The sequence below is a fragment of the Pseudorca crassidens genome, chromosome 6 (assembly GCF_039906515.1).
Source record: "Pseudorca crassidens isolate mPseCra1 chromosome 6, mPseCra1.hap1, whole genome shotgun sequence".
Taxonomy (NCBI): Eukaryota; Metazoa; Chordata; class Mammalia; order Artiodactyla; family Delphinidae; genus Pseudorca; species Pseudorca crassidens.
The window spans coordinates 118,405,684-118,426,117 of record NC_090301.1 but is presented as its reverse complement, the minus strand read 5'-3'; the positions used below and the strand labels follow the sequence as shown (position 1 = coordinate 118,426,117).

General features: G+C 39.7%; 1 protein-coding gene across 4 annotated transcripts in view; it reads right to left on the bottom strand.

Moving 5' to 3' along the window:
* Positions 1-20,434, bottom strand: part of STEAP3 (STEAP3 metalloreductase) — an 84,596-nt gene that overhangs the window by 24,679 nt on the left and 39,483 nt on the right. For 3 of the 4 annotated variants that reach the window (XM_067742170.1, XM_067742168.1, XM_067742169.1), the window contains one exon: positions 16,665-19,283. The exons of the other annotated variant lie outside the window; for it this stretch is intronic. In XM_067742170.1, the coding sequence (XP_067598271.1) occupies positions 19,002-19,283 (282 nt within the window). In that variant the 3' untranslated portion in view covers positions 16,665-19,001. Of the gene's footprint in view, positions 1-16,664; positions 19,284-20,434 lie in introns of those variants that run through there. 4 annotated transcript variants of the gene reach the window in all.

Genomic DNA, 20,434 nt, shown 5'->3' with positions numbered 1-20,434 from the left:
GAGCCACCAGGGAAGCCCCAGCTATGAACATTCTTAAAAAATTTTTTAACTGTTAAAATAACATTATACGCACATACGTGTACATATAGCATAAAAAATGAAAAGTTCATGAATTAAAAAGTGAGCCCCTCTGAATACCACATGGCAAGGAGACTTGACTCTGACCGCAAAGCCGGCAATGCTCACAGTGCCCTCCCTCCTCCAGCCTGACTTGCGTGCTAATCAGCTCTTCACTTTTCTTTGTTGTACTGTCGCCATTCCTAAACACTACAATTTAGCTTTGCTTGTTCTTTTTTTCCTTTCTTCAGACATCTTTTTTAGATCTCTTTTAATCTGTAGGCGCCCTTTCCATCTCTTCTTCCTCTTGCCATGTTGAAATATTAGGCTATTGTTTTCATCTGTGCATTTCATCTGGCATGCTTTTATTATCTGCTGGGATGTTATTCTGCTCCTTATTTTTTCTTTAAATAACTGCATGGGATTTGACTTCAATCCTTTTCTGTTACTTATGCATACATAATATTAGATTTCCCTAACTTATAGAAAGGAGGTATAATTTAAGTTGTTCTACTTTTACAGCTTTAGAATATCCTCTTCCGCGGTTTTAAGTCTTAAAGAACTGTGGTACCTCACTTCCTGAGATCTCCTGACTACTTTTAACAGGATCCTCTTTTTTTCCCCCCTTTTCTCTATTTTCCTGACCTGCTCCCTTTGTATTCTATTCCTGGCAGTCCCTCCTCAGTTGGCATTTGTCCTAGATGGGAGCCTGAGCTTGTCAGCTCTGAGTGTTTCTCAGGTCCTGTCTCCACTGGCCCCTTCAGACTCTGCCCTTGTACCACTGCTCTGGGGGTAAGCAGACCCCTCCCTGCATCTAGTGCCCTTCTACAGTTGGCCTGCTGGATTACTTATTTGAGGTTCTTAGGTCTGTCACATGCTCTGTTGCTTCCTCTGACACAGCTGCTGGGATGTGCAGGTCTTGTAGGTGTGTCTCCACCCAGTCAGGTTTTAGGGTTTGTGGGTTCTGTGTCATTTAGTTTGTAGTAGTGATTGCCCTTGGGTTTTCAGTTTGGCCAATCCTGGCTGCTCTGTGTATCCTTATGGAGAATTTGAAGAGATTAAACAGTTACACTACCAAGGTTACTGCCTTCCCAGAATCCCCATGAATATTTTTATAGAGTTTATTGTTGTATACCTATAAGAATTTTTCTAAGTATACTTATGGGAGAAATTACAGGTTCTTAGGGCAAATATCTGATATTACAAGGTAATTGTAAATTGTTTTCTAGCGATGTTGTATCAATTTATGCTGTCATTGTCGGAATACAAAAGTCCTTGTTGATCCACATGCTTGCCAATACTTGGTATTGTCAGACTTCTTGATTTTTCATATTTGCTAGATGGAAATGGTTCATCTTCGTTTGCATTTCCCTGAATCATAATGAGGTCAGACATCTTTTCATATGTTTATTTATCCTGCATTCATTCTTTTCAATGAATTGCCTTTCATGTCTTTTGTCCAGTTTTCTTTTGGGTAGTCATTTTTTAAAATTAATTTTAGTTCTTAGAGAATATACTTTTCTCTGTTTTTACTTCACATATTTATGGTGCCTTTTGAGAAGAGTTCTTGATATTTTACTCAGGTAAAATTCATATAACATAAAATTCACCATTTTAACATGTGCAATGCAGTGACTTTAAAAATTTTACTCTAGTTGAATATATCACTATTTTCTATTATGCTTAGTGCCTTTTTTGTCTTGTTAAAGAATCTTTCTCTGCCCCTTTGTCATAAAGATGTTCTGTACTTTCTCCTTTGAAACTTGAGTCTTTATCTGGAATTGTTTTTAGTAAGTAGTGTGAGGTGGGATTCAATTTTTCCCTATATGTGTAACCAATTATCCCAGCACAATTTATTGATAATTACCTTCTTTTTTCCAGTAACCTGTGATGCTACTTCTGTCATACCATATTTCACTGACTCTAAGAAGCTATCCATGTAACATGTAACATTATTTTGGTGCAGCTAAAAAAGAAAAATTGTTGTCAATTAAAAGATGACATAATGCTTTCTTATTACTTAACATGGTCTATTTTATCCTTTTTTGAAAAGCATTTTTATCATCTATCACTCTTTTGAATCCACATAAGTAAAATATATGTGAATTAAATTGGTTAAAGTAGTCCTAAAATTTATTCACATTTACTTCTGAATCACTTTCTTTTAATTGGGATATAATTCACACACCATGAAATTTACCCTTAGGGCTTCCCCTGGTGGCGCAGTGGTTGAGAGTCCGCCTGCCGATTCAGGGGACATGGGTTCGTGCCCCGGTCCGGGAAGATCCCACATGCCGTGGAGCGGCTGGGCCCGTGAGCCATGGCCGCTGAGCCTGCGCGTCCGGAGCCTGTGCTCCGCAATGGGAGAGGCCACAACAGTGAGAGGCCCGCGTAACGCAAAAAAAAAAAAAAAAAAAAAAAAAAAATTACCCCTTAAAGGGTACAATCCAGTGGTCTTTCAGCACATCACAAGGTTGTATGACCATCACTAACATCCAATTCTAGAACATTTTCATCACCCTGAAAAGAAATCTTGTACCTATTTGCAGTCATTCCCCATTCCCACTCCCTTCAGCCTAGATTTCCATTCTGGACACATAATATAAAAGGAATCAATGTGATATGTGGCATTTTGTGTCTGGCTTCTTTCACTCAGTATAATGCTTTTTAAGGTTCATCCATGTTGTAGCATGTATCAGTACTTCATTCTTTCTTATGGTTGAATAATGTTCCATTGTATGGATATACCACATTTTTGTTTGTTTAGTCCATTTGATGGACATTTTGGGTGATTTCCACTTTTTTGCTATTATAATGCTGCTATAAGCATTCATATACAAATTTTTGTATAAACATGTGTTTTCAATTTTGGGGGGTGTATACCTAGGAGTGGAATTGCTGGGTCATATGGTAACTCTGCATTTAACTTTTTGAAGTACTGCCAAACCGTTTTCTAGATGTCTAGGTCTTTTGCCTATTTAGATCCAAAAAACTGGGTTATTTGTCTTTTTATTGGTGAGTTGTAAGAGCTCTTTATAGGGGACTTCCCTCGTGGTCCAGTGGGTAAGACACCACACTCCCAATGCAGGGGCCTGGGTTTGATCCCTGGTCGGGGAACTAGATCTCGCATGCATGCCTCAACTAAGAGTTCACATGCTGCAACTAAGAGTCCACACGCTGCAACTAAGAAACCTGTATGCCACAACTAAAGATCCCGCATGCTGCAACTAAGACCCAGGGCAGCCAAAATAAATATAAATAAATAAGTATTTAAAAAAAGAGTTCTTTATATATTCTGGATATAAGTTCCACATCAGATAAATTATTTGCAAACATTATCGCCCATACCGTGGATTGTTTTTTCACTTCTTGGTGATGTCCTTTGAAGTACAGAAGTTTTTTATTTCAATTCATCTATTGTCTTGTGTTGCTGTGCTTTACATGCCATATCAAAGAAACCATTGCCTAATCCGTGGTCATGAAGATTCACATGTATGTTTTAAGAGTTTTATCGTTTAGCTCTTTTCTTTAGGTCTTTGATCCATCTGAGTTAATTTTTATCTGTGATGTGAGCTAAAGGTCTAATTTATTTCTTTTGTGTGTGACTATCCAGTTGTCCAAGCACCATTTGTTGAAAAGACTATTTTCACCATTCAATAGGCACCCTTGTTTCAAATCAATTGACCATAGGTGTATGGGTTTATTTCTGGATTCTAAATTCTATTTCACTGATCTGTATGTCTATCTTTATGCCAGTCTTGTTTACTGTAGCTTTGTAGTAAGTTTTTGAAAGTCCTCCAACTTTGTTCTTTTCAAAATTGTTTTGGCTATTCTGTGCTCTTTGCATTTGCATATGAATTTTAGGATCTGCTTGTCAATTTCTGCAAAAAAAAAAGCTGGATGGAATTTTGATAGGGATTGCATTGAATCTGTAGATCAGTTTGGGGAATATTGTCATCTTAAAAACGTTAAGTCTCTAATCCATGAAGATGGGGCGTCTTTCTGCTTATTTAGGTCTTCTTTAATTACTTTCAATGATGTTTTATAGTTTTCAGTGTACTTAAGTGTACTCACACCTTTTTGCTAAATTTATTCTTAAGTATTTTAGTCTTTTTGGTGGTATTATTAATGGAATTGTTTAATTTTTGTATTGTTCATTGGTAGGACATAGAAGTACAACTGATTTTCACATAGTGATCTTATATCCTATAACTTTGCTGAATTCATTTATTAGCTCTAATTGTTTAGTGGATTCCTTAGGATTTCCTATATACAAGATCATGTCATCTGTAAACAGAGGTAGTTTTACTTCTTCCTTTCTCATCTGGATGCCTTCTATTTCTCTTCTTGCCTAATTGCCCTGGAAAGACTCCAATACAATGTTGGTAAGAGTGAACATCCTTGTTTTCTTCCTGATCTTAGGAGAAAATCAAGTAGTCTTTCACCACTATGTTAGCTATGGGTTTTTCATAGTTTCCCTCTATCAGGTTGAGGAAGTTCCCTTCTATTCCTAATCAATTGTGTGGTTTTTTTGTTTTTTGTTTTTGCGGTACGCGGGCCTCTCATTGCTGTGGCCTCTCCCGTTGCAGAGCACAGGCTCCGGACACGCAGGTTCAGTGGCCATGGCTCATGGGCCCAGCCGCTCTGTGGCATGTGGGATCTTCCCGGACCGGGGCACGAACCCGTGTCCCCTGCATCGGCAGGCGGACTCCCAACCACTGCACCACCAGGGAAGCCCAGTTGTGTGTTTTTATCATGAAAGGATGTTGGGTTTTGTCATATGCTTTTTCTTCTGTTTATATCTAGTGAGATAGTTATGTGATCTTTGTCCTTTATTAATATGGTGTATTACACTGCTTTTCCACTTGGTCATGATCTATAACTCTTTTTTATACGTTACTGGATTCAATTTTCTAGTATTTTATTGAGAATGTTTTGTGTCTATATTTATAGAAAGGATACTGGTCTGTAGTTTTCTTGTGATATCTTTGTATGGTTTTGGTATCATGGTCATACTGGCTTCACAGAATGTGTTGGGAAATATCGAAGTTTGCTAGAGCTGCTGTAACGAACTACTACCAACTGGGTGGCTTAAACAATAGACATTTATTGTCTTATAATTCTGGAGGTAGAAGTCCAAAATCGAGGTGGCAGCAGTGTTGGTTCCTTCTGAGGGCTCTGAGGGATGGTCTATACTAGGCCTATTCCTTGGCTTGTAGATGACCATGTTCTCCCTATGCCTCTTCATATTATCTTCCTCCTATGTGTATAACTATGTCCACATTTCCCCTTTTTATAAGGACACAATGATATGTTACATACAACTATAATAAGTAATCCATACATATTGGATTACGACCCACCCTAATGACCTCGCTTTAACTTATTACCTCTGTAAAGACTATATCCTAATAAGGTCATATTCTGAGGTCCTGGGGGCTTAGAAATTCAACATGTGAATTTTGGGGGGACAGAGTTCAACCCATAATAGGAAGTGTTCACATATTTTTTTATATCTGGGAAGAGTTTGTGAAGGATTATTGTTAATTTTCTTTAAACATTAGGTAGAATCCATTAATGAAGTCTCCTTGTCAGGGGCTTTTTTTTAAAAAAAACTTTTATTTATTTATTTGGCTGCATCAGGTCTTAGTTGCGGCGTGTAGGATCTTTTGTTGCGGCGTGCGGGCTCTTCATAGCGGTGCGCGGGTTTCTCTCCAGCTGTGGTGTGCAGGCTCCAGAGTGCATGGGCTCAGTAGTTTCAGTGCGTGGGCTCTCTAGTTGTGGCGCAGGCTGTAGAGCACATGGGCTTAGTTGCCCCTCATCATGTGGGATCTTAGTTCCCCGACCAGGGATTGAATCTGCGTCCCTTGCATTGGAAGGTGGATTCTTAACTACTGGACCACCAGGGAAGTTCCAGGGGCTTTTTTTTTTTTTTTTTTTTTTTTTTGTAGGAAGTTGTTTTGATTACTAATTCAATCTTTTTACTTGTTACAGGTCTGTTCAGATTTTGTTTCTTCTTGACTCGGTGTCAGTAGTTTGTGACTTTCTAGGAATTTGTCCTAGAAGGCTATCTAATTTGTTGGCATACAGTTGCTTATAGTATTCCCTTATAATTTGTTTTATTTCTGTAAGATCAGTAGTAATGTCCCTGCTTTCATTTGTGATTTTAATAATTTAAGGCTTCTGTGTTTTATTTTTGATCAGTCTGTGTTTGTCGATTTTGTTGATCTTTTCAAAGAGCCAATTTTTTGGTTTTGTTGATTCTATTGTTTTTCTATTCTCTATTTCATTTATTTCCACTCTAGTCTTTATTTTTCCTTCCTTCTGCTTTCTTGGAGTTTTGTTTGCTCTTGCTCTTCTAGTTTACTCAGATTATTGATTTGAGATCTTCTTTTTAAATATAAGTATTTACAACTATAATTTTCCTCTAAGCACTGCTTTAGCTATATCCTATAAGCTTTGGTATGTTATGTTTCTATTTTCATTCATCTCAAAATATTTTCTAATGTCCTGTGTTATTTTATTTGACTCATTGATATGTTATTTAATTTCCAGATATTTGTGAATTCCCAAAATATATTTTTGTTATTGATTTCTAATTTCTTTCCATTGTGGTTGGAGAACATACTTTGTATAATTTTAGTCTTTTAAAATTTATTGGAACTGGTTTTATAGTCTACTGTATAGTCTGTCCTGGAGAATATTCCCTGTGTACTTGAGAAGAAGGTGTACACTGCTGCTGTTGGAGTGTTCTATAGATCTGTGTTAAGTCTAGTTGGTTTATAGTGTTCAAATCTTGGATTTTCTTATTGCTCTTTTGTCAAGTTTTCTATCCATCACTGAAAGTGGGCTATTGAAGTCTCCAACTATCATTTTTGAATTGTCTGTTTTTCTCTTCAATTCTGACAGTTTTTACTTCATGTATTTGAGGGGTTGTTAGGTGCATATATGTTTATAACTGTTATATATATTTGATATATTGACTCTTTTATTGTTTTAAAATGTTGTCTCCATTAACTAATTTTGTCTTAAATCTATTTGTCTTTTTTCAGAGAGTCATGCTAGTTCACTTCTGGTTACTGTTTGCATAGAATATCTTTTTCTATCCTTTTACTTTCAATCTATTTGTGGTTTTGAATCTAAAGTATTTCTCTTTCAGCCAACAGATAGTTGGGTCATTTAAAGAAAATCCAGTCTGCGTTTTAAATGGAGTGTTCGGTCTTTTTACATATAATGTAATTATTGATAAATTAGGATTTATGTCTCCATCTGGCTGTTTGTTTTCTATATATCTTCGTTTTTGTGCCTCAATTTCAGCATTATTTCTTTGTTTTGTGTTAAATAGACATTTTCTAGTGTACCATTTTAATTCCCTTGTCATTTCTTTTACTATATATTATTTTCTTACTGGTTGTTTTTAGAATTGTGATTAACATATTAACTTATAACAATTTAGTTTGGGTTAATACCAACTTAATTTCAGTATTATACAAAACTTTGCCCCTATATGCTCCTTTCTATCCCCCCTCCTTTGTGCTGTTATTGTTGTATAAATTACATCATTATACACTGTGTGCCCATCAACTCAGATGATAATTACTGCTTTACACATTGTCTTTTAAATCAGATGGGAGAAAATTACAAATAAAAAATACATTTATATATTTACCTCTGTAGTTACCTTTATTGGTGTTCTTTGTTTTTCATCTGGGTTTGAGTTACTGTCTAGTGTCCTTTCAGTTCAGCCTGAAAAACTTCCTTTAGTATATCTTGCAGGGCTGGTCAGCTAGTGATGAATTATCTCAGTTTTTATTACCTGTGAATGTCTTCTTTTTTCCTTCATATTTGAACATATTTATAATGGGTATTTTGAGGTCTTTTCTGTAAAATCTGATATCCAGTTGTTTCCAGAGGCAGCTTTTGTTGCTTTTTTCCCATGGTGTGTGGGTTACATTTTCCTGTTTCTTGCATGCCTCATCATTTTTTGTTGGAAACTGGACATTTTAGATAATATACTGTAGCAACTCTGGGTTCTGGGTTCCCCCTTCCCGCCACCAAGATTTGTTATTTTTGTTTGTTTTTTAGTGACTAGATTATTTTAGTGACATTTATTTTCTCCCTCCCATAAAGTGTGAAGCCTCTGACGTTGCTCCTCAGGCAGTGAAACCAAGCAGGACCCTACAGGGCTCCTGGGCTCAGAAGCCTTTCTGTGTCCCCCATTCCTTGTTTGTAGGGAACAGACTCCAGCCTCCATGACCTTCCCTGAGTCCCAAAGGGCAGATTCAAACAGTTGCTAATCAGGGAAGGGAGGGGATGCAGAAACAAGGGAGGAACAGACAAGAAACAATAGTGCAGCCTTGGGGCAGGGTCCTCAAGAGATACACATAACAATATCTTTATAGAATGGAAACCCCCAACAAATGGAAGATGTCAACATTCTTCATTCCAGAGAAGACCACCTGAGGCCAGATTAAAGGAACCAGAGAAGCTCATCAAGAGATTATCTGAGACCAGATTAAAGGAGGGCAGGCCCTGCACACACCCTTATCTTGTCAGGAACCCCACCCTTGAACTATTTCTATAGCACTCCTCACCAAATCCTCCCAGGTTGGGACACACAGTTTTCAAGGGCAGGAGCCCGCTGTGTCCCCCTTTACCTGGCAAAGCAATAAAGCTATTCTTTTCTACTTCACCCAAAACTCTGTCTCCAAGATTCAATTAGGCACTGGTGCACAGAGGCTGAGGAGGCCCAATTTGGATATTCCCACAGTCACCTTGGGATGATAGTGGTATTTGTAGGGTTCTCCTTCTCTCTTTCCCTGACCACACCCAGTTGTTAAACCCCACTCATTGCTAGCTTATTGATCTATTGTTTCCAATAATGCCCCAGGGCATAAATGTTCTACAAACTAATCCAATCAAAGTGTGGCTCCTTTGAAAGAATAGTTTCTGAGGTCTGTGTTTGATATTTGTTCTGACTCCAAGAGGGTTCCTCCCAGCAGTCTTATTCCATAGTTCTCTCGTAAACTAGCCACCCTACAGTCTAGGTTGTGTTTTCTTTTAATTTTTTAAAAAATATTTATTTATTTATTTGGCTGTACTGGCTCTTAGTTGTGGCATGCAGGATCTTTTTTTTTTTTAGCTGTGGTATGCAGGATCTTTTTTTTTTTAGTTGTGGAATGAAAGCTCTTTAGTTGCAGCATGTGGGATCTTTTTAGTTGCAGCATGTGGGATCTAGTTCCCTGACCAGGGATCGAACTCAGGCCCCCTGCATTGGGAGCACAGACTCTTAGCCATTGGACCACCAAGGAGGTCCCTAGGTTGTGTTTTCTTAAAAATCCATGAATCTCTCCCTCATTGCATTTCACCTAAACCTTCACTGTTCTTGACAGTGCTCTTAGGTTTGAAGTTTTCCATGCTCTGTTGAAAATCAGTTCCTTTGGGAAGAGATTAAGAGCTACCTATTTTACAGCCTGCTTCTCCACCCAGGCAAAATCTCTGAGCCAGGGCTCTAGAGCCGCAGGTGGGGATGATGACAAACTTCTCTTTGATCATACCCCTTCTCTAGGAGCTGAGCAATCACTGGAATGTGATGGCGGCAGCCTGAAGTCCCTTTGTCTTGTCTCTCCTGGCATGAAGCCACCCACCTCATCAGTTGGGGCAAGGGCAGTTGGGCCCCAGTGTTCTCAGCATGCCACAACCAAGGTACAACCTCTATTCTATAAGTGGGGGCTGAACAGAAGAAGGGAGCTCCCACCTCTCAACGACACTTGCTTGGAATCAGCCTCAGCAATAGGCAGCTGGGGATAGGATGAGAAACACTGAAGTTCCTTCAACTGAGTTTGAGGAGAGGGGGCCCTGTGTCCTTGGCTGCAGGAGTCTGGAGTCTTTACCTCACGGAGCTGGGAGAGGGAGGGAGGGAGTGGTCTTCGTTCAAGGACTGCACATTCTTGCCTTTCTTACCAATTTTGGGGGGAAGGTTTTCTTAAACACATGCTTCTCCATTTGCTATTTGCCTTTAGGACCATTTTCAGAGGCTTTACATGCTTGTTTAAATAATTTTCACAGTTTCACTGGGGAGTGGGAGCTCTTCACACTGATGCTGGAAGTTGATCTCCTTCATTTTTCAAGGATAGTTTTATTGGATTTAGGATTCTTGGTTGACTGTCTTTATCTTCTAGCAATTTAAATATATCATCTTTCTGCCTTCTTGCCTCCATGGTTATCTCAGTAAGGTCAGGCTTCCATAACAAATACCATAGACTGGGTGGCATAAACAATAGAAACTAATTTTCTCATAGTTCTGGAGGCTGGAAAGTCCAAGATCAAAGTCCAGTATGGTCATTTTCTATCTCTTTATTGATACTATTTGGTGAGATACAATTCTCATGCTTTCTTTTAGTTATTTAGACATAGTTTCCCATTAAAAGAGAGTTAGCTATTAAAAAATAGCTAAATTCTCTTATTATAATTTGTAGATTCTTTTGGGTTTCTAGTATATGCAATTATATTATCGGTAAATAATGACAGTTTTGTGTCTTCCTTTCCTGTTCTATATACCATTTATTTCTTTTATTATTTTCTTTTTTTGCACTGGCTAGTACCTCTGGTACAATCTTAAATAGGAGTGGTGACAGCAGACATCCTTACTTCTGATTTTAAGTGAACTGCTACTAACATTTCACCATTAAGAATGATATTTGCTATAAGTTTTTAATAGATTACATTTATCAGGTTAAGAAAGTTCCCTTCTATTACTATTTTGCTAAGAAATTTAAAAATTAAATCATGAATAGGTATTGAATTTTATCTTTTTCTGTATCTATTGAGATGATAAAAATTTTAATGCAGTGAATGATATTTATAGAATTTATATTAAACTATACTTGTATTCCTGGAAAAAGTCAAACTTAGTCATGATGTATGACCTTTTTATATATCACAAGGTTAAGTTTGCTAATATTTTCATTTAGGAGTTTTGCATTTATGTTTAGGAGTGAGACTGACCTATAATTTTTCTTTCTTATATAATTCTTGTCTCTTTTTATTATTACTCATTCCCTCTTAGAATAAGTTGGGGAGTAGTTTATCTTTTTATAATATTTGGGAGGGTTTATGTAAGATGGAATTATTTGTTCCTTGAAAGTTTAGTAGAATTTTGCTGATAAATCATCTGGGCCTTGGGTTTCTTGAGGGGGTGTTTTGGTGGGAAAATTTTAAACTACTGATATGAATTCTTTAATGACTTTAGGAATATTCAGACTTTCTTCTTTTGGTAAGTTATATTTTGTCCATTCTAAGTTGTCCAATTTAATCACATAAACTCTGTAGTATTCTTTTATCATCTCTTAAATTTCTGTTTCATCTATAGTTTTGTCTTTTTATACTTAAAATTATTCCTTTGAGGCTTTTCTGTTTTCTTTTTCCCATGACCAGCCTTATCAAAGATTTATCTGTTTGATTAGTTTTATCAAAAAATCAACATTTGGCTTTGTCAGTCCTCTTGAATGATCTTTGTTTTCTATTTCACCAGTTTCAGCTCTTATATGTAGTATATTTCTCTTTTTACTTTTTCTGGGTTGGATTCTTAGTGCATTATTTCCTATTGAGATTATTGATTTCCTTCTAAGTAATATTTTTTGCTGCATCCTCAAATTTTTGGTATGGAGATATTTAATTACCATTTAGTTTTAAATTTTTGAAAAATTTCCATTATAATTTCCTCTTTGATTAATGATTTATTTAGAAATGTAATTTCAAAATGTGTGGGTATTTAAAATATAGCCTTTATTCTTGATTTCTAACTTTTTTGCACAATGTTTAGAGAATATATTCTATATGATATTTATTCTTTGAAATTTATTGAGATTTGCTCAGGTCTAATATGTTTTGAATTTGTTTTCTTGAGGGGAATATAAGTTCCCTATTTTTTATATGAAGCTTGTTGTGTTGTACACACACGTACACACATAATTTTTTGTATGATGATGGATTTGTCCACAGTGTTTTTCTTCTTTATGATTTTGAAGCTATATTATTAAATGCATACAATTATAAAATATTTAATTCTTCCTTTTATCATTCCATAGTGACTCTTTCTATCCCTAATAATGTCCCTTGTCATAAAGTATACTTTATGTGATTATAACCTAGCTACCTCAACTTTCATTTAGTTTGCTTTTGTCTAACATCTTTTATTATACCTTTATCTTTACCTAAAGATAAAAATAAATAGCATATAATTATATTGAAAATCCAATCTAGTCATCTCTATCTTTTAATTCAAGGGTTTAATTCATTTATATTTATTGTGATTATTGATATATATATGTGGATTTGTTTCTAACACCTACTTTTTGATTTCAACATGTCCTGCCTTTTCTATGCTATTTTTCTCTTTTCTTGATTTTCAAGAATTGTTTGTTTGCTTTCTTATTTCATTTTTCCCCTCTTAAGGTTTTGGATGTTTTATTTTTAGCTTTTTAGTGATTTCCCCTGACATTTTTCCAGGCTTATTGAACAAAATCTAAATTAGTCCATAATTTTCCCCTGCTCCCAAATACAAGGGTCTCAGAACATTTTAACTCAATCCTTTACTCAATCAACTTACACGTCATTGTTATCTGTCTTTTAGTGTGCCCTTAAAAAAAAACTACATAAATAAACATTATTATAATTTAAATAGATAAGGCTTATTTATATTTACCTTCACAGTCACCATGTCTTTACTCACCATACCTTCTTGCTTTTCAGATTCCCCCTTTAGGATCATTTTCCTTCTACATGAAGTGTACTTTTTAGAAGTTCTTTAGGTAAGAACTATTGGTAAACTCTCTAAATTTTTGTATTTTTCCTTCTTTCTTGAAAATCAGTTTTTCTAGATTTACAATTTTAAGTTGACAATTATTTCCTCTCTGTACTTTCAAGATATTAGTTTGCTATTTTCTGATTTCCATTAATTTGTTAAGAAGTCTGTTATAATTTCACAATTTTAAATGACCTGTCATTCTTCTCTGGCTACTTTTAAGGGCTCCTTAGTGTGTCTAAGTGTGGTTTTATTTTTAAAGTTTGCTTTCCTGCTTGGTGGTATGCATTGTTTTTTCTGGTTTTTTGGATTTCAGTCTTTATTACCTTTGGAAAATCCTTAGCCTTTACTTTTTAAAATTTGCCTCTCCTCCATTCTTTCTTTCTGGAGCTCCAGTTATTTTCATGTTAATCTTTTTATTTTAACCTCTGTCTTTTAACCTTTTATATTTTTTAATCCATTTGTCTCTTTTTTGCAATCTGGGTAATTTCTTCAGCTCCATTTTAGAATTCATTAATTTTCTTTAGTCTGTTGTTAAATCTCTCAAATTAGGTTTGTTTCCAACAGTTTTTCATTTCTGAAGGTTCTATTTTTCATCATGCCTGGTCCTTTCATAGTGTCTCATTGCTTACTTATTTTCATGACTCTACTTTTTAATTCCTTAGATATTTAGTATATCATTATTCTATTTTGATAATTCTTTTCCTTGGAGCTGTGTTTCTGCTGATTCTCCCCTGTGGTTTGTGGATCTTAGATACTGAGTTCCTATTTGGTTAATCTGAACTGAGTTTGCTTTTCTCCAGAAAGGACTTAAATTTGCTTCTGCCAGGAGCCACAGAGAGCATTGTTTTGTTCATTTATTTGCATGTGCATGTGTATTCCCATTTATTTTCTGCCTGGTGATTTCCCTTACCTCCTGAGAGTTCAGCAGTGTATTAAAAAGTATGTTTTGTTTTGTTTTTTTGTCCAGGAACTAGTTGCTTTATAACAGATAGACTCTTCAGGAAGTTAAGCCCTAATAAATTCTTTAGTTGGGGAAAAGTTTCAACTGTTGGGTAAAATTAGATTTTCAAGAGTAGGCTCTGCATATGACGGATATTATAGAAATAAGCTAGGTTTCTGATCCAATAAATAAAATCAACACTCAATAAGCAAGGGGTTGATTATTCACTTTATGGGAGAATTAGCAGTGGAAGCTTTTGGTGGCCAGGTACATCAAAGGTTCCATTTATGACTGTTCATTTCTGAACAGAGAAAGCAAAAATGAAGCCAAAGCATTTTGAGTAACTATTGGAGATCAAAGTGAACTAAGATAAACTGTCTGGAACTATTACAGAAATTGGTGGGGGAAAATAGAATTTAACTGAACAAAAATTCTACTTTGCACACTCTCCAGGAAACACAATTAGTATGTTTCATCTTAGACAAAAACTGTTCTAAACAAGGTGTTTTGTTTTAGGTTAATCTTACCATGTTTCTCTGGTCAGGTCCCTTTCACTTTCTCCAACAATTACTTTTAAACTTCTCCTCCCTCTTCAACCCTCAGGGCCAAAACAACTTCCTTCCCTGTCACTCTCAACAGATGGCATTGACTACTTTTCTACGAAGGGTACAGACATCATCAGAAGAGAACTTCCACACCTTACATCACCAGGAGTAAATCCTTCCCTCATTGGCCCCTATTCTTTTCTCCTAATTTTAAAAGACAAGCTGGCACTCCTCGCTAAAGCCACCTGTTCTCTGGACCTCATCTCTTCCCATACCTTCTAGGACTTTGATCTTTCTTTCTCTCTCTCTCTCTCTCTCTCTCTCTCTCTCTCTCTCTCATCTTCAACCACTCCAGGTCATCTTGTTCTTTTCCAGAAACATTTAAAACAGGTTCAGGTCAGAACCATGGGAAAAAAATAACCAGCTCTCCTTCTAACCCCCTATATCTACAATCCTCTCTTCCCCCACTTCACAGCCAAATCTCAAGAGTATCTAGAACTAGCCTCCATTTCCTTACTTCTCACTCATACCCAATCTTGATTTTATCCCCAACATTCCATTGAAATTCTTACCCTAAAGTTTCCATATTTCAAATTCTGTGGACATTTACTGGTCTTCACCCTACTTGACTTCTCCATAGGATTCAACACTGTTTCACAAACTCACGTGAGCGCACACACACTCTCTTACACTTCTTTAGCCTTTATTTTAAAATGTCATTTAAAAAGAGGGTCAACAGTGTTTAGTTGAATATCGTTGTATTTCTCTCAATACCAACTTATTTATTGTAAGATTATTACTTATAATAATTACTACTCATTATTAGTATTATATGCATGTTAGTGTAAATTAGACTTTGGATTTATTTATACTTTATATTTGAATCAAGACCTTATATTGATTAAAAGAACTACACACATAAGTAGGTTATATTATTTCTGAATTTCGTCTTAGGTTAGTAGAAAGGAATTTTCAACATATTTGTTAGAAAAAGTTGGTGCTAGTCTGGTGGGATTGAGAGTTTCTGCTCTAGTGATGCCAACTTCCTCTTTCTAAAGAGATCCAGGGCAAGTGGGCTTCTGTACTTCCAAGGGTCCCCCTTCGTCGCTTTTGAAACAGATTCAGCTTTTCAAGTAGCTGAATGATAATTCTTCTCTTTAACTAATATGAGTTATTTTGGTTGTTCTTTAGTTCTTATGTGAACTACCAAAATAATGGATACTTTTTCATTGATTTTATCATTTCTTTTTAAACTTAACTCTCCCAGCATTATGCGTGGGAGGATGCAGAGTAGAAAAACAAACCTTCAAGCGCAAGGTTTTGTTTTCTTTTTGAAAATTATTTGTTGTGAAGTTTTTTTCTGCCCATGTTTCTTATTTTGGAAAACTCTTTCCATGGGCTCAACATGGCAAAACCATCTTTTGGTTATTGTTCCCAAGAAATGGTTTTTAGTCACTAGGCTGCTTTCTGCATGTAGGTTTCCTTCTTATTTCCCAGTACAGTACGACACTTCTGGTTGCTTCAGTAGAAAAGCAACTGACTGCATGACAGGTGGGTGTTCTGTGAAGAGTTCCTGTTTTCCTGATGGACCCAGGGCTGATGTGTGGGTCTACCTGGAGGCATCCTACATGGAGCACACGGAGTGCAAGGCTGTGGCTCTGGTGGAGTGTTTTCTCCCTCTGCCTTTAAGAGAACAAGGGGCTTGCAGCAGCATCAGCAGTGTACAGAGGCATATCTCACCAGGGCAGCCAGGGAACCAGAGTCCAGAGGAAGCTTCATGGGGCAGAGATGCACTGGTCTGTGGGCCATAGACTATAGCACAGCAGAGACAAAGGAAGCTGTCTAAGCCCTTGTTACTCTGTCTGAGGATCAATACCATGTGTGTAACCTGGGAACTTATTAGAGATGCACAGTCTCGGGCCTCATCCCTGAGCCATGAATCCAAACCTGTGTTTGAACAAGATCCTTATGCAACTCCTGTGCGCATGACAGTTTGAGAGGCACTGCTGCTGTAACCTACATTAAAGCCACAGCCTTCAGACCACAGCACAGACACTGCTCCCTCCAGGAAGCCTTCCTGGTACTCCTTTCACATATCTTGGCACTTCGTCACCTGGATCTCGTCCATATCCTTACTGGCCTTGTCTCTGCGGGTCTGCATGTCCCTTCCTCAGAGGTGAGCTCTAGCCCAGATCACTCTGTGCTCACTTTGCACGCTGCCTGACTCAGAGCAAACGCCGATCAGGAGGCTCACCAGGCCAACGAACGAATGAATGGGCGGGTGATCAGTGCAACAGAAATAAAAGCCTGAAACTCACGGGAAGTTAGGTGTTTATTTTCGCTGCTTCTCCGACAAGCTCTACAAGGTAAAAACAAAATACACAAACAGTTCCAGTAGCATAGATTTTAAATGTTCAACCTCAGACCATGGCATTTAGGGTTTCCAGAGCACTTTGGTTCAGGCACTTTTGTACCCAGAGGCACATAGAATGTCCCAGGCTGTAAGGGAGTGACTTGCTCTCATGGGGGTGCTGTTGCCAGCTGCCTGATGAGGTAGGGGACAGCAGCAGACACCAGGTCAAGGCCAAGCACACAGCCCACCCTGCCTCTCATGAGTTGACTGTCCAGTTTGGGGGTGGCCAGGTCCTCTGCTGCACCTGTCCCCGCCTGAGGAGCACCTGCGGCAGGGGGTGGGCGGGGAAGGGAAGGGAGCACATTAAACTTGGCTCTGTGTCAGCATCTTTGGTATAAGGAAACATCCTGGGCCTGGGGAGGGCCAGAGAAAAAGGGCAGCCAATACCAACCGGGGTTGATAATCCTTGGTGGGTCTCAGCTGCCCATGTTCTCCCTGCTTCCTTTCCAGCAAGCCTCTCTGAGGCCAAGGCTGCCACTCCATCAGGGCCCATCTGGGAGGCAAGCTTGTGCCGCTCAGCCTTTGAGCTGCAGATGGAACGCATCTGCAGGAAGCAGGCAGCTTTGCCTGCACTGCCTCGCCTCCATCAGTCACTGGCCCAATGAGATACGCTTGCACTTGGCTCTTTTCCCTTTTCGCTAAAGGACCCTAATGCGCTTCACAGCCATGAGCTAGTGCAGTCTCTGTGGGGAGGCAGGAGCATCCTCTCCTGTGGCGCTCTTGGGTCAGCTTTTGCCAGCTGCCTCTATTCCATCCTGAGATGCCCTCTGGCCCAGGAGACCTAAGAACATAAGCGTGACCAACACCCCCATCCTGGGTACGTCTCACTGATGTCCTCCATCAGGGCCGCACCCCTCTGTGTTCAAAGATGACACATCATCCTGATTCTGCCATGGGCTGGGGGTCAGCCGAGAACAGCTGATTCTCTCTACAGGGGAAATAAAAACAGTTTCAGTAGGAATCAGTGAGGGATGGCATGTGATTCAAGGATACACGTCCTGCAGCCTCTTGTGCTTTGGAGCAGCAGTGTTTCAGATTTGTGGCTTTGGAGGAAAAGGCCCTTCCAGCTGTTTTGAAACATAACCCTGCATTAGGAGGAACTTGGAGCCAGTGTGGTTTTCAGGGTGCTTGGAAGGCAGGCTCTCTGCCCGGTAGCAGCAGAAGGTATTTGAAGAGGTCCCCAGTGTCCTTCCACAGAACCAGTTCAGTGAGGACAAACCATCCTTCAGCCCTCTGGATGGGGTCCCAAGAAGGGCGGGGCTGTCACTCTCAGCGCTCTGGGTCTTGTTTTCCCCTCCCCCTGAACCAACTTTTAAAGGGTCTGCTCTAGGTCTTCCTGGGAGACATTCAAACTAATGATTTACAAGGTGAGAAGGCACAGCGGTTTAAAGAACGGGCATCACCAACTTAAAGGAAGGAAAGAAATTACACTTGTTCTCAAGACAGGGTTCATTAGTGGTTCTGGCAAGGAGGTGACTTCAACACTCCCAATTTGCAGCTGCCGTGGTGACTTCTGACTTTCAGGAAAAGATCTCCCAGCTCCGGGAGAATTAGGGGGAGCACGTTCAGCTCCAATCCCTCCCCCTTCCGATCCCCCAACCTGGCAAAGGATGGACCTTCAGGTGGCACCCAGGACAGACACAGGCTCACCCCCAGTGCCCTCAATCCCGCCTGGCCTCCTGCTGCAGCCAAAGAAGGAGCTGCACCCACTGCTCACTGGTGACTCGTCAGCCCTGTGCACCCAAATTGGGCTCCAGGCAGAGCTCCTGTCTGTCCTGCCACCTTGTAGCCCCAGTTCTGCAAAAGCCTTGGGAAAGTAGCAAAAAGGGGCAGGCGGGGAGGTGCACAAATGGATGGAAGCCACCAAAGTGCAAGCCTCTCACTGCCTTTTCTGTGCAAAAAGTCTGTGCATCTCTCTGTCAATGTCACAGTAGTGTGAGCTGCTGTTTTCCTAACATCTGACACTTGCTTTTAAATCTACAGGTTGAAATCTCAGGGACTCAACTTTTTAGCTAAGTAAGATAATTGCAAATCCTGTTATATATATGAAATACATATGGACATACATATCACACACAGGTGTGTCATTCTGAATACTACCACACACGTCCCAGGAATTCAGACCTCAACCCACCAATCCGTGTGTAATTCTGCTGTCCTGCATGATCAAGGCGAGAAGTCCTGAGAGACTCTGGGCACTGTCCTGCCTGTGTCTGGCAGCTGCCTGTGTCAGGCACCTCACACATGGCTTGTCTTCTGGGCCAGGGCGCAGTCCACTGGCAGCGTGAACTTGACGGCGCCATCCTTCTCCCAGCCCCTCCGGATCCTGGAGAGTCTGCGGCTGAAGCAGGGCAGGAGAAACAGGCCTTTGGCCAGGATGACAACACAGGGCACCAGCAGGGTTAGTGTGAAGGTGGGGGGCAGGTAGAACTTGTAGCGACTCTCCTCGAAGGCGCGGGTCCAGCCGTAGGTGAGCGTATGCAGGGTGCTCAGAACCAGGCCCACAAAGCCCAGAGTGGACTGCCGGAGAAAAGGAGGCTAGAATGAGGGTCAGGGTGAGGACGGACACAGCGATCCTACCAATGGCTCGTCTGCTTATCTGGCAGAGGGCAAGGAAGGAGGGCAGCTTTAGTGGGGCTCTGTGTTCAAATCCCAGCCCCGTCACTCAATCTCTGTGATCTTATTACTGTCTAAACTCTCTGAGCCTCAGTTTCGCCAAGAGAACAATGCTCATACGTCAAAGTATATAAGGACTCATTGATTCATAAGAATGCTATAAAATAACAATGCTTGGGGACTTCCCTGGTGGTGCAGAACCCGCCTGCCAATGCAGGGAACACGGGTTCGAGCCCTGGTCCGGGAGGATCCCACATGCCACGGAGCAACTGAGCCCATGCGCCACAACTACTAAGCCCTCGTACCACAACTACTGAGCCCGCGTGTCTAGAGCCCGTGCTCCGCAACAAGAGAAGCCACCGCAATGAGAAGCCCACGCACCGCAACGAAGAGTAGCCCCCGCTCGCCGCAACTAGAGAAAGCCCACACGCAGCAACAAAGACCCCACGCAGCCAAAAATAAATAAATTTATTAAAAAACAGAAACAAAAAAACCCAATGCTTTTCTCCAAACTGTATTATTCATAACTCTGGTGGCTGCCAGAGGACTTAAGATGGAATTAAATTTAAAGAAGTTTAAAAACATGTTACTAGTTTTGTGTATCTTTTCATGTGTACAGAGTCATGTGTCTGCTAGCATATCAAAATCATAATTTCAGAGATAATATTTGGCACAAGATACAGCCAGGTAAAAAGTGAGAGGATCTTAAGTTGGTTTAAAGATAAACACAAAGGGGCTTCCCTGGTGACACAGTGGTTGAGAGTCCGCCTGCCGATGCAGGGGACGCGGGTTCGTGCCCCGGTCCGGGAAGATCCCACATGCCACGGAGCGGCTGGGCCCGTGATCCATGGCCGCTGAGCCTGCGCGTCCGGAGCCTGTGCTCCGCAATGGGAGAGGCCACAACAGTGAGAGGCCCGCATAATGAAAAAAAAATAAATAAATAAACACAAAGGAAAAATTTACTTGGCACATGGATTTGGCACCAATAGTGAAGGTGACTCACAAGGGCTTGCAGGCCAGTTGTCCTGACGCTGTATATCAAGCCCACAGCATCT